At 36.7% G+C, this 13,652-nt stretch overlaps 1 protein-coding gene across 2 annotated transcripts in view; it reads left to right on the top strand.

The window, feature by feature from the left end:
• The first annotated feature begins 2,695 nt into the window (after positions 1-2,695).
• UNC13C (unc-13 homolog C) overlaps positions 2,696-13,652 on the top strand; it is a 717,151-nt gene continuing 706,194 nt past the window's right edge. The window contains exon 1 of one of the 2 annotated variants that reach the window (XM_044665156.1): positions 2,696-5,693. In XM_044665156.1, coding sequence (XP_044521091.1) covers positions 2,699-5,693 — 2,995 coding nt within the window. In that variant the 5' untranslated portion in view covers positions 2,696-2,698. The remainder of the gene's footprint in view (positions 5,694-13,652) is intronic. The other variant, XM_044665155.1, reaches the window with a different exon arrangement.

Here is a 13,652-nt window from a genome sequence, read left to right as displayed (position 1 = left end):
ACATGACATTCCAACACTTTTTTTAATATCATAGTAATTTGTAAGTATAGCTGTCTCTCTGATGACCTTTTCCTTTAGATGTTATTAAGAATTCTTTCCACTTCATAAGAAGTATCTGTCAGTCACACAGGGGCGCCTATCAGATGTACTCATCTCTACTTAATTCCTTACTTTGGCCAATGACTGAAGGACAAGTCAGGAGAATTTTATTTTATAACTTTCTGAGTATCAGCTAATAGGTCAGGGGAAAACATATATATGAAGTGGGATTAAGTGTGAATGGGAGAGAAGTATGTTTTTTGTTGTCATGATTTCTGGGCATTCCCTTCCCCACCCTCCAACCAAAGCAACACATGTTGCTTTTCCCACCTTATTCTGATGGGTTCCTATCTTCCAAACTCTGACTCATTGGGTGGATGAATCCTCTTCTTCCTCTTTATTCCTTATCCTACACTAATTTGAATACTTTTCCCCTTTCCTAAGCAAATTATTCTTTTTTAAAAATTAATTTATTTAGAATATTTTTCCATGGTTACATGATTTGTGATTTTTTTCCACCCCTCTTCCAACTCCCTTCCCAGAGCTGACAAGCAGTTCCACTGGGTTATACATGTATCATTGCTAAGCAAATTATTCTGAACCTGTATCCTCTTGCTCTTGAATTCTGTGTGTGTTTCTCCTCTAAACATTCATGAAAACTTTGAATTTTTCCAAGTGAGAGAAATTTGTTAGGGTTGGGTTATTTGTTTTGATAAGAATCAGCCTTGAATCGGGTTGTCAGAGTTTCGAGGACTTCAAACCCTCTTGCTTCTATGATAAGGGGGAAAAGAGTTAAAGCCTACTTGAACATTAAAAAAATAGAATTGTTTATCTAAACCTGGAAAGGGACCTTAGAAGTCATATGATCCAATTTCCTCATTTTATAGTTGAGGAACCAAGCTTGGAGAGGTTAACTGACTTGCCTGAATTTTCATAGCCAGTAAATGTCAGAGGTAGAATTTGAACCCAGGCCTTCCAAACTCCAATTCCAGTAATTTCTCCACAGTTTCCTTTTGATGATGTACTTAGTTAATGCGAACCTTTTTATTTTTCATATAATTAAAAATAATAAACACCAGTGCATGGAACAGAAAATGAATGAAAATAATGGAAGAAAAGTATTAAAATTCTATAACAGCTGGGTCCAATAGAATGAAAGGTCCCTTAGGCCAGTCCTACAGTGTGTACTTGATATTTGTTGTATTACATTTTAATCAGGGATCATGCTTTATTTATCTTTGTGTTTTCCTTTGTATAATGCCTCTAAATGTGGTGTAGGGTATTTAATATGTGTGTATTATATCAAAAAAAATTAGCAGGGAAAGAAAACCTGAGGAAAAAATGTAATATTAATTAATTATAATTATTTATTTTTAACTTTTATCATTCAAATTTTTATTATTTAATCATTTAGTAATTATTTATGAATAAAATAATCAATCAATAAAAATAATATCAACCAACAAAACCCCAAAATTAATTAATTACTTAATTAAAGATATGACATTAATTAATAAATAAATTTTTATGATAAAGAATATCAAAGATAAAATGACAATATTAGATTGGATTAGCTGCAGTCATTTATATCACACTTGAACCAAATAATTTCTATTTGTTACTATTTAATTGATACTTATTCTCAGCATCTCTGTAGAATGCATTTTAGGGAGATGGATAAATAGTTATTATTAGTGAGACATCTAGATGGCTCAGCGGATGGAGAGCCAGGCCTAGACACAGGAGGTCCTGGGTTCAAATTTGACCTCAGACACTTCCTAACTATGTGATCCTTGGCAAGTCACTTAACTCCCATTACCTAGCCCTTAACATTCTTCTGCTTTGGGATGAATGCACGGTATTGATTTTAAGATGGATGGTAAAGCTTTTTAAAAATAGTTATTAATAGTTGTAAAATATTTACTTTGTAAAAATAATTGGTTACTAAATGATCACTAAACAGTTATTGAACTTACTTTAACTTTTTTTTTTAAGTGAGGGATTATTTGGATTCAATGACTACTACAAAAAAAATTTTTTTTTTCCATACTGGATCCAGATAAAGTATCATGAAGACTTCTATGGTATTTGGCTGTACTCAGTTCAACATCATTTATTCAGTGACTACTTATGTCAGGCATCAAATAAGGTGATAGAGATGGAAAAGTCAGAAATGATCCCTTCCTTAAAGAAGCTTATATTCTATTGGGGGAATAATACAAATAGAGATATATCATTACAGATTATATGCAAATTTTTAGAGAGATAGGGAGAGTTTTAATACTGCAGAGTTTTAAAAAGGGCCTTGCATTATATTTGACACAAGCTTAAGACTGATTATAGGGACCCTAAATTTGGGGAGCAGAATGAATTTTTACTTTTAATATCCATTTTAACAAAATTCCTTCCCTTTTAGACACTACAGGAAGCCATGGAAAGAAGAGAAAGAGTAATGTGGCTTTCCTTCATAATCGAATATCTTCCATGAATGGAGCTTTGCCTTTCATCATCCAAGGATAAGAAAATTGTAGTGCTTAACATCTCAGCTATCTTCAAGTGACTGATAAAGCACAGTAATGCTTGGGTTGGATTTTCAGATTTCCATCTGGGTGTATCATTCAGTTTTTCCAAGCAGGAAGAGACATGTACATTACCCTTCATGGTTGCTACCCTTTTTAAGAGCCTGATCTTACCTTATCTCCATAAGCTTTATAAAGGAATGTTTACAAAGAAATTGGGAAATACTACAAAAAAGAAAGAAAATTGCTCTAGCCCAAAAGAGCAAGCCACTCCTCTCTCTGGCCAGGCCAAACCCCCTAAATTTTCTAGCACCTTAAAAAGCACTGTTAAAAAGATCGCCAAGTGTTCGTCTGCTCGAAACTTGTCCATCGAAGAAGACGAGGTCAATAGAGAATATTCCCTCTCTCCCACATTCAGTTACCGTGTGGCGATTGCTAATGGACTGCAAAAGAACATTCTTGTAACAAACAACAGTAATGAAGATCTGCTTCAAGAGCTATCTTCTATTGAGAGCTCGTACTCAGAATCATTAAGTGAGATCAAGGGCAGCAGTGAAATCAAGGAGTACTCCTCACACACAATGCCAGTAAGACGCAACAGAAAGAGCCTGAGCAGCCTGGCTCCCTCTGAAGGAAGCTCAGATGGGGAGCGCACATTACATAGCCTGAAACTAGGCGCCTTACGCAAATTGAGGAAGTGGAAAAAGAGCCAAGAATTCGTTTCCTCTGATTCAGAGTTGAGCACAATGAAAAAAACATGGGGACTCCGAAGCAAATCGTTAGACAGAACTGCGCGTCCCCAGAAAACAAACACTCTCGAACCTGGGTTTAGTTCATCGGGTTGCATTAGCCAAACCCATGATGTTATGGAAATGATCTTCAAGGAACTTCAGGGAATAAGCCAGATTGAAACAGAACTTTCAGAATTAAGAGGCCATGTCAATGCTCTCAAACACTCCATTGATGAGATCTCTAGCAGCGTGGAGGTTGTCCAAAGTGAGATAGAACAGCTCCGGACAGGCTTTGTCCAGTCCCGAAGGGAAACCAGAGACATTCATGATTACATTAAACAAATAAGTCATACTGGAAGCAAAGCGAGTTTGAGATTTTTAAATGTGCCTGAAGAAAGATTTGAATATGTTGAAAATGTCGTATACCGGATTCTCATAGACAAAATGGGTTTTTCAGATGCACCTCATGCAATAAAGATTGAATTTGCTCAAAGGATAGGGCAGCAAAGGGATTGTCCTAATGCAAAGCCTCGCCCCATACTTGTATACTTTGAAACACCTCAACAGAGGGATTTCATACTGAAAAAGTCTTATAAACTTAAAGGAACAGGCATTGGGGTGTCCACAGATATTCTAACCCATGACATCAGAGAAAGAAAAGACAGAGGAATGCCAACCTCCCAGACCTATGAGAGCATGGACATGAAGCTCTCCACTCTTGAGCCCAAAATCAAAAGGAGCAGTTGGCAGTCACCAGATGATAGTGATAAAGACCTGGATTCTGATCTTAATAAAAACAGTTATGCTATGATATCAAAGTCAGAGTTTCAAACCAAAGCAAGTGCTCCAAAGTCAAATGCAAAGTCTCATAATGCTAAAAGCAGGAATAGAACTGCTGACAGCAGCAAATTTTCAAATAAATCAGACTATGATGAACAAGCTCCACAGTTCTCCGAATCTGATAACTTGGAGAAGGAATCCAAGGCTTATTATGCTGACATGGCTCCCCTCTGGCACTCACAAAGTGATTTTCTCACACCCAAACTGAGCCATTCTGATTCAGATTTTTCCAAACTATGTCAATCTTATTCAGAAGATTTTTCAGAGAATCAATTTTTTACCAGGACAAATGGAAGTTCTCTCTTGTCTTCTTCAGACAGAGAACTTTGGCAGAGGAGACAAGATGGCACTTCTAATTGGTATAGCAGCTCCCAGGACCAGAACTTTAACAGGAATATTCAAAATGACCAAGGTCCCAGTGAAATAGAGAACACTGAAACAGTGGACAGTGGTGTCAGTAATGGAGTGGTGTGTGTGTCAGGAGACAGAAGTAATTACAGTGATTCCCAGATATCTTTACGAGATGATCTCTCGCCATGGAAAGACTGGAATCAATCAGAACAAGGTGCCGATTTGGGTCTTGACTCATCCACACAGGAAGGTTTTGACTATGACACCAACAGCTTGTCAGACCCACAGCTGGATGTTGACAACAAAGATCTGGATGACTTAGGAAAGTGCCACAGTGACCTTCCAGATGACTCAGAGAGCTATGATTTTACCTTAGATGACAATTCTTCCCCATGCCCAGGGTTGGATAATGAAACACAAGGCCAATGGGTTGGCCCATATGATACTTATCAGGAAGCTAATTCTAATGAAATCTACCCAAATCAAAATCAACTGCCAATGCTGTATCGGAGTCAGAGTGAGCTACCAAGTGATGCCTCAGAGGATGCTGCACCCAAGTCATGGCACAGCAGATTGAGCATAGACCTGTCTGATAAGACATTTAGTTTTCCAAAGTTCGGGTCTACACTTCAGAGAGCTAAATCAGCTTTGGAAGTTGTGTGGAATAAAAGCACTCAGAGTTTAAGTGGTTATGAAGACAGTGGGTCATCCTTAATGGGGCGATTTAGAACTTTATCCCAATCTACTGCAAATGAGTCAAGTACCACCCTTGATTCTGATGTCTACACTGAACCATATTATTACAAAGCAGAGGATGAAGAAGACTACAGTGAACCTGGAGCTGAACATGAAACAGATTATGTTGAAGTGATGGAGCAAGTTCTTGCTAAACTAGAGAATAGAACTAGCATTCCTGAAATGGATGATAACATCCAGGAATATGAACACCCTTCATATGAAACTCCTTATGAAACACCACAGGATGAGGGGTATGATGGACAGGTGGATGACCTGATGAGTGAAGGAGGAATGGAACCTTTAAATGGAACAATAACTGAAATGGAAGTAAGGGAAGATGAAAACCAGAATGTCCCTGAAAAGCCTCCAGAGGATCCTCCAAAACCCAAGAGGATTCGGCCTTCTTTTAAAGAAGCCGCCTTAAGGGCATACAAGAAGCAAATGGCGGAACTGGAGGAGAAGATCCTAGCTGGAGGTACTCATATTTAAATGCTACATTATAAATGTAATGATCCTATCATGCAAAATTACGTTTTTGTCATAGGTATTTCCTAGATTTACTTTGGGGAGAAATAATTTACCTTTGTCAGATAGGTCTCCTTCATCCAGGAGGGATTACATTTTGCTCATTCTGCTCCACCTTAAGGATGTGTGTGAAAACTGAGGCCTAAAAACTTAAAACCAAAGAACATTTTAAATATGGCCTGCAAAGTTAAAATCAGCTTTAGCTCCCTGCTATGTGTTGTCCGAGAATGCTATTTGCTCCAGGCATATAGAAATGAATGAAGTTGCAGATATTCCCTAGGCCTATAATAGAGCTCTAAAGTTCTGTGGGTTTTTCTTTTTCTTTCCTGCAATATTGTAGTCATCAAGCTAGAAAGAGGGAGGGGAACTGGGGTCTAATCAACAACCTAGTTGAAGACAACATAGACATGGAATATAGAGGGCAAAGATATCCTCAAAATTGCAGAAAGCTTTTAGTACATCGCATGAGTAGCACATATAATTAGGTGTCCTGTTAGAGAAGGGAAAATGCACACCTGGGAACCAAAAGAAGTAAGAGTATTTATATAGTGTCTGCTACAGTCCAGGTATTGTACTAAGCATAAGGAAGAATTCAGACTTTTAGAGTACTTTAAAATGTTGAATTCTGCAAGAGTGTCTCTAAGTATATTGTTTAAGGAGGCAATTGCATTTTTTTTCATTGGGACAAGTCATCTTAACACAAAGATATTTTTCATGATGTATTTTTCAGAATTGTGACCTTTCATATGAAATTGACCTTAAATTATCTTAATGTTAATGATTCACTCTCCTGACGAATCTCTCATTATTTATCTTGATGATTTATCTTACTGACAAGACTCTCAGGATTTTTGTGAGGTTATCCATGATGATATTTTAAAAAAAGAATTAGCATACTATTTCCCATACTAACTAATGAGCACTTATTAGGCATTGTGATCATCTCTAATAACCAAATGAGGATATTTACTTCATGTAGCTACATATTTGGGGATAGATTCATCAGATCAAATATTATTGACATGTAATTAGAAAATAATTACTACAATTATCAAATTACTACAGCTGGTAAATGGGCCTTTTCTTTTTTACTGGAACTACAATTCTGTATCATTTTCTGGTCAATTCAGGCAGATCATTGGGTGAATTTGCTCCATGATTGATCCCAATCAGTCACTAACAGGGTTGAAATATTTCAGGGCACTCTGGACTGATGCATACAAACTAGCTTAACTAGATTAGATAAACAGCAACAGAAATGAAAGAATATAATCCCTAGCAAGGCAGCATGATGTAGTGGTAGAGTACTGGATGTGAAGTCAAGAAGACCCATGTTCAGGGTATATCTCTGACATATTGACTATGAGACTCTGGCCAAGTCTAACCTCTCTCTCAGTGTACAAGATGTCCCTTTAGGACTTGCAAAAAAGGTAATGCAGAAAGTGTTTCCTTCTCTGGGAATTCCCAATAGAACAGTGAAATCACAGATCTATTTCTTATCCTTCTATCTACCTGCATTCTCTGATAACATCTCGGGTATCACACATCTGTCATCTCCTAAGTCTACTCTTTTGTCCAACTAGTAAGATCAAGGATTTTCCTCATTACTTTCCTACTATCCCCAACTCTTTTCAAACAAAATATCTTTACTCGGAACTCAAAACTCTCAATATCTTAATTTTAGAGGTGAGAGAAGAGATGAGATTTCAATTATTTGTACTTTACTTCTTGAAACTAATGCATATGTGTATACACACAGATACACATATACATTCCCAGGTGAATTCTACTGGGAAACATGCAAAATATCAAAAACAATAGAATAGAAGGATTTCAGTGACTGACCCATTGCCTCTTTACTGTCCAATCTTCCACAGGGAGATTAAGGACTAGCATTATTTCTGTCTATTACATATAAGATATTTGCAATCTAGAAACATAATGGGAGTTAGGGGTTCAAAATAAAAATTTCTAACAACTAATGAAGGCAGAAATTGCAATGTTTAACTATTTGTAATGACCCTAATAGTCTCCATGAACAGCTAAAACAAATACCAGGGAAGCTCAAAAACCCATGTCAGGGAAGTTGAGTTACTCTGTCGTACTGAGATTAATAGTAATAGACCTCAAAACTCCTTTTCCTACCGATTAGGAGTTTAATATAAATTAGTAGTCCATTTCCCAGGATTCTTCCCTCCCACCCTCCACTAGCATGAATTAGCACCAGTGTTCAGGTCTGGGTGCCTCTTTACTTCTGCTAATGCCTGGTTCTGCTAAACCCTGTTTAGAATGTTATTATAAACAAAACAAAAACAAACAAACCCTTTAGACTTTATTGGTTTATCAGAAGATTTCCCATTCACTCTGGTGTCACAACAAGATTCTTTACTTAACCGAAGACTCTAGTAGATTGCAGTATGCCCGTTTTCCCTGGACCCCATCTTATTTTGTGAGTAGCTTTCTCAATAAAGCTGACTTCCTTTATTGTCTTATGTGCCCCAAGCCTTCCTTGTATTTGAATTTGTCATTCCAAACTTTCCTAAGTCTGCATTAAGACAACATCCAGTCTCCAGGTAACTATATCTTACTCTTTGATTCCCTTTACTCTTACTGTCCACATCCTTGGAATTAGAGGAATCAACCTAGGGCTGGATGTTTAACCAATTACTAAAGTCTTAGTCTATAGATTCATGGATTCAATCTAGCAAAATTAGTTGGCTTTCTCAGTCCTTTTAGAATCTGCTTTCTCATCCTGTAGCTTTGTACACAGGCTTATTAGAGTCACACTCTTGCTATGTTCTCTCTCTTTCCTCACATCCATTTCCCATAAGACATTGTTTCTTTTGGGATTCCTGCCTGTAGGAAACTTACTTTACTGACTACGTAAGGAAATACTGTTCTTACCTTCTAGATCAGGGGTCAGCAATATTTGGCTCTCGAGCCATATCTGGCTCTTTTGAGGGCCAGATATGGCTCTTTCTGCAGGAGCCACAAAGTCAATTTTTTTCAGGAGCTGTTACTGGAGCGCACGCTGTTATAGGAGTGTGCACTGTGAACACTGTACAACTCTCACAAAATTACATTTTAAAAAATGTGGCATTTATGGCTCTCAAGGCTGAAAAGGTTGCCGACCCCTGTTCTAGATCCTCAGATGAGCAAAACCCTTCCTTATGTAATCTCCAAAGATTTAAAGCCTTGAGAATCAGGTTTTCAGAATCTGGCACTTATTTCCTCTCCTCATTAAAAAAATGCTCATTTTTAACCTTGGTAAGAGGTTTTCACTCCTTATGACCTCATTCCTTTCTTTTTTCTGATTGGGTAGGGTGAACAAGTCACTTCCACTCTCTGGGTGTTAATTTTTCCCCTCTATAAAGAGAAGGGATTGGATTTAGCCTTTCAAGTCCCTTTTACCTGTAGATTGGCAGTGAGAAGGCATGGTGGATAGAAAGCTGGACCTAGAAACAGGAAAACCTGAGTTTCTATCTTGCTTTAGATACTTACTCTCTCTTCCTAGGCAAGTCATAAATTCAGGCTCCCTCAGGTTCTTCCTCTATAAAAGTGACCTAACAATAGTACTCACCTCCCAGGAATATTGTAGTTAAAATGAGATGATATTTATAGAAGGCTTCCAAATTTAAAATCCCTACATTAATGCTAACTTGTTAGATTTATGGTCCTGTGATCCTAAAATTATCTAGTCAAGTTTCTAATTGCTTTCATGACCTTGTTCATTACAGTTGCTATGGATCACTATTGGGGACCACTATTTCCTAGATTCCATAGCATCCAGAGTCCATAAAGCTAGGTTTGTGGTTATCTCCTCAGAATTTAGCATACCATGGTACTCCCAGGATGTCATTTCTTCCCAGGTAAACTTTCTTTCTTTCTTTCTTTTTTTTTTCTATTCTGAATCTTCAGGCTTTAGAAGATCTCTTGACTTCTATCTTGCTCACAGATCTTAAATAAGCCATCTTGAGGTCAGATACTTATCTCTGAGCAGTGATATGCTCCAGGTCCTTCCATACCTTAAATTGAGAATTCATCTCCTCCACAGATGAGTGGTTTTTCAGAGTTCAGGCTAACAGGGACATTTCTTTTACTTCAAGTAAACAACATTCTCCAAATCCTCGTGCAAAGATATAGCCCTAAAACAATGTAGAAATTTTTGTTATGGGTTGACATTCATGCAAATGTATGACTGACTTGAAAGAATTAAGGAAATCAAAACTCATTGAAACATACTTTATGTTGGTTCAGATGCTTAACTTATTTTGAGTTTTGTCTATCTTTTTGTTACTAGATTTCAGTTACTGATTGTTATATTACATTGTATAGCAGTTGAATATATATGTATATGTGTATATATATATATCTTTATAGACAATCCCCCATATACATACATGCATACATATATACATATATATATATATAACTTGGGCTTTGCCTGTGCTCTTAGCCCTTGATGCCAAGACAAATAGGAAAGCATCATATCTTAGTGCTGTGATGGAAAGTTAGTTAGAAAGCATTGTAGAAAGCAAGATGACAGAAGGGATAGAGTAATGAATTTCATACTCCTGACTTTCAAAATACAATTCATCTTGAAAGATATGTTTAAAGAAGGGGAATTTATCTCTCAAGAAAAATTATTTTGAATTAAGAAAAACATCTTAGCAAACCAGTCATAAAACCTAACATTAAAATAGGCAAAAGTTAAAATGATTACACCTGAACTTATTAATAACAAATTGCTATCAATTTTATTTAAATATATTTTTCTTTAATGGAATAATATCAAAATATTCTTTTTGCTTTCATGTTCCCATCTGATCCCTTCTTTGGCACCCCTCAGGAAAATTACATGGAAATTACAAACATATAAATAGCTGTCAAGAACCTGAATCTTTTAAGAATTTTAAGATGGAAAAACAAATTCTTCAGATGTCATTGCCTTGTCCATTTTGGACATAGAGAATTGCATTACCTTTAATATTCTGGAATCTTGATACTGTAGATTTGTTTTCTCTGGGGTCTGTTTTAAATATCTTGGGTTAATTATTCTAAAGGGAATTAGTATACATATTTCTAAGCTATTATCATGTTGATAAAGTATACCAGATTGAGGGATCAAGAGGCTGAAATAGCCTAATTTTGAAAATAACATGCTTCCTTTTAGCCAGCACTGGGCAACCTTCCCCATCCTGTGTTGCCAGTATTCCTTGGCTCTTTGGAAGAAAAGCTAGCCAAAGAATGGTAGGAAGTCAGTCTCTAGGTTTGATCTCTGCTCTACATCTCCACTGAGAAAGCACATGACAAATTGCCAAGTACCATGATGGATTTTGTGGCATGGACATCTGCTCCCTAGGCATTGGCTTGAGGTCAAGAGATTTTCTTGCTTTGGCCACCTTTAGGCAATTTTGATGTCTTTTATTCATCTCTAACCCAGTAGGAAATGGACCCTGATATTCTTCCTATGAAACCCTGAGACTTAGTGTTCCCTGCCAGATCTCTATGGAATTATAGAATGATAAAAATGAATTATTTCTTTGTTTTTAAACTATTTTGGTAAGCAAAGGCAAAAGTGATTCTTAAAGTCTTGAAGTCCATGTTATAAGTTATTTGGGTGCTGTATAGTGTTATCATTCCAGATAATTTAGCCGTCTTGAACAACAATGACCTGGTACCTCTCTTTGTTTTCTAGCTTCTAGTCCTACATGGGGACCTGGTTGACTCCTTTGGGGATATCAGATAGAGTTATTACTATTCTTCCATCCATGGTAGGAGTCTAATTTCCTTCAAGGTTATAAATTGGATTGTCCTTGTCCTAATAACTAATAGTTACTTCATGGTACAGTTAAAAAAGTATATTAGTAGGGGCAGCTGGGTAGCTCAGTGGAGTGAGAGTCAGGCCTAGAGACAGGAGGTCCTAGGTTCAAACCCAGCCTCAGCCACTTCCCAGCTGTGTGACCCTGGGCAAGTCACTTGACCCCCATTGCCCACCCTTACCAATCTTCCACCTATGAGACAATACACCGAAGTACAAGGGTTAAAAAAAAAGTATATTAGTGGTTACCTAATTGAACCGTTTCAATGAAGAATTTATCCAACCAGTTAACTCTAGGCACAATTCTGAATTAATAATTTATTTTGGGAATTCCTCCACCTGTCATCCCCTCATCTTTCCCTGTAATGTTTTCCTCCTCTCCATGCTTGTAGCTTCAAATGCCAGGGACTTCATTCTGCTCATGGGAGATCACTGTATCAATCAAAACTTTTTCAATGTTAATTTATCTTAGGGTTCCACTATCTGTGAGGCCCTGGGTGACCCTGTGGGTATAGCACTAGAGCTGGAGAGGAGAGGCCTGGGCTCAAATTTGACCTCACACATTTACTATCTGTATAACTCAGTCAAATCACTCAACCTCTGTCTGCCTCAGCTTCCTTAACTGTAAAGTGGGGATAATGAAAGTATCTACCTCCCAGGGTTATTTTGAGGATTAAGTGAGATAATTTTTGTAGTTTGTTGCTGTCTTTAACACTAAAAGAGGACTAAAATGATGTCATGATGTCAGGTCAGTGTACAACGTGTCACACTATGACTGATCAGACCGTATTAGCTTGAAAGGCTCCATCACACTCGAGCACAAGTAACCCAAATGAACTTTTAGGTAAAAGGATTTAGAACTAAGTGTACATAGTAGATACTTAGTAAATATTTGATATTTATTATAACTGATAACAACTTTATAAAGTACTCCTCTCAAATAAAATGTTGAATTTTAACAAGCAACCATAATACCATATGCTTTAAGAGAGACCATGGTGGGGATTTAGTGAATTGTTGTATAGGGCAGTGGAAGAGTTAATTGCGGAGTATTATCCAGATCAGACCACCAGTCCTGTTCCTAGAAGACCTGCTCTTCTCTCTTATGTTATCTGGAAATATTTATTTTTCATGATTATTTACACACCATACTCTTTAAAACTGTAGGGAGTTTTCTGAAATCATGCCAATAGGATTTAAATTAAATTCATACCATAGGTAAGTTACCGTTTTGCTTCTTCATTGCTTTGGGCAACCAAATCTTCATCAGTTTTACACCAATGTCATTTTATTCCCATTTTGATGTGGAAATGATTAAAAATTCAGAATGCTGTCTGGCACTGTTTATTTCCACTAAATAAATGTCAAAAGGAATTGTAAATGACAGAAAAATCTCAAGTTTTCTAGACACATCAGAGTTTTAAAGTAAAAAGTTTCTATTCTTGATTTTTAAAAAATTAAAATCCTGGTCTAGCATAAATCAGGACTTCTTATATGCTGATAGATGAAGCAGCCTTACAATTGTTTGAAGGATGATGAATTTGGTGTCTGGATTTAATATGACTCAAGTTTGAGTTTAATGTCTCTTTCACATGAATTTTTCTTAGCAGAATATATCCCACATCTTTCCTGGACCTCCCCCTCCAGCCTTTATTCACATAGCCTTTGAAATAGTGATATCTTTGAGTAAGAATTACTATTGCTAATAGGTTATTTCCTTTACACACCTATCCTGGAATTACCTCAGGTTCAAATGTCTAACCTGTCTTTAATTTCTTTAGAAATTTCTGCTTTTCTCTTTCTTGTCAATTTTCTGTCAATTGTATCTTGAAATTCTTGAGCAAAAAATCATTTTTCTGTGTTTCATAGATAATATACAGATGTATGTTATTTTGCTAAGTAATAAATGAAAAGGAGGCTTGAAGCATTCCTATCTAGTGTAGTGCAACATGATAGGAAAAAAGGGATCAAAGATATCAAACAGAAGTTCCAGGTTTTCCTTTTCTCCCTTAAGTTAGCTCCTTTAATTATATAAACATATAATTATATGCATTGATTTTGTTCATGCAAAAAACTACATTTTTCTAT

Source organism: Gracilinanus agilis, chromosome 2, assembly GCF_016433145.1.
Source record: "Gracilinanus agilis isolate LMUSP501 chromosome 2, AgileGrace, whole genome shotgun sequence".
In the NCBI taxonomy this organism is placed as follows: Eukaryota; Metazoa; Chordata; class Mammalia; order Didelphimorphia; family Didelphidae; genus Gracilinanus; species Gracilinanus agilis.
The sequence above is the reverse complement of the archived record's forward strand: the minus strand, read 5'-3'. Positions and strand labels throughout refer to the sequence as shown.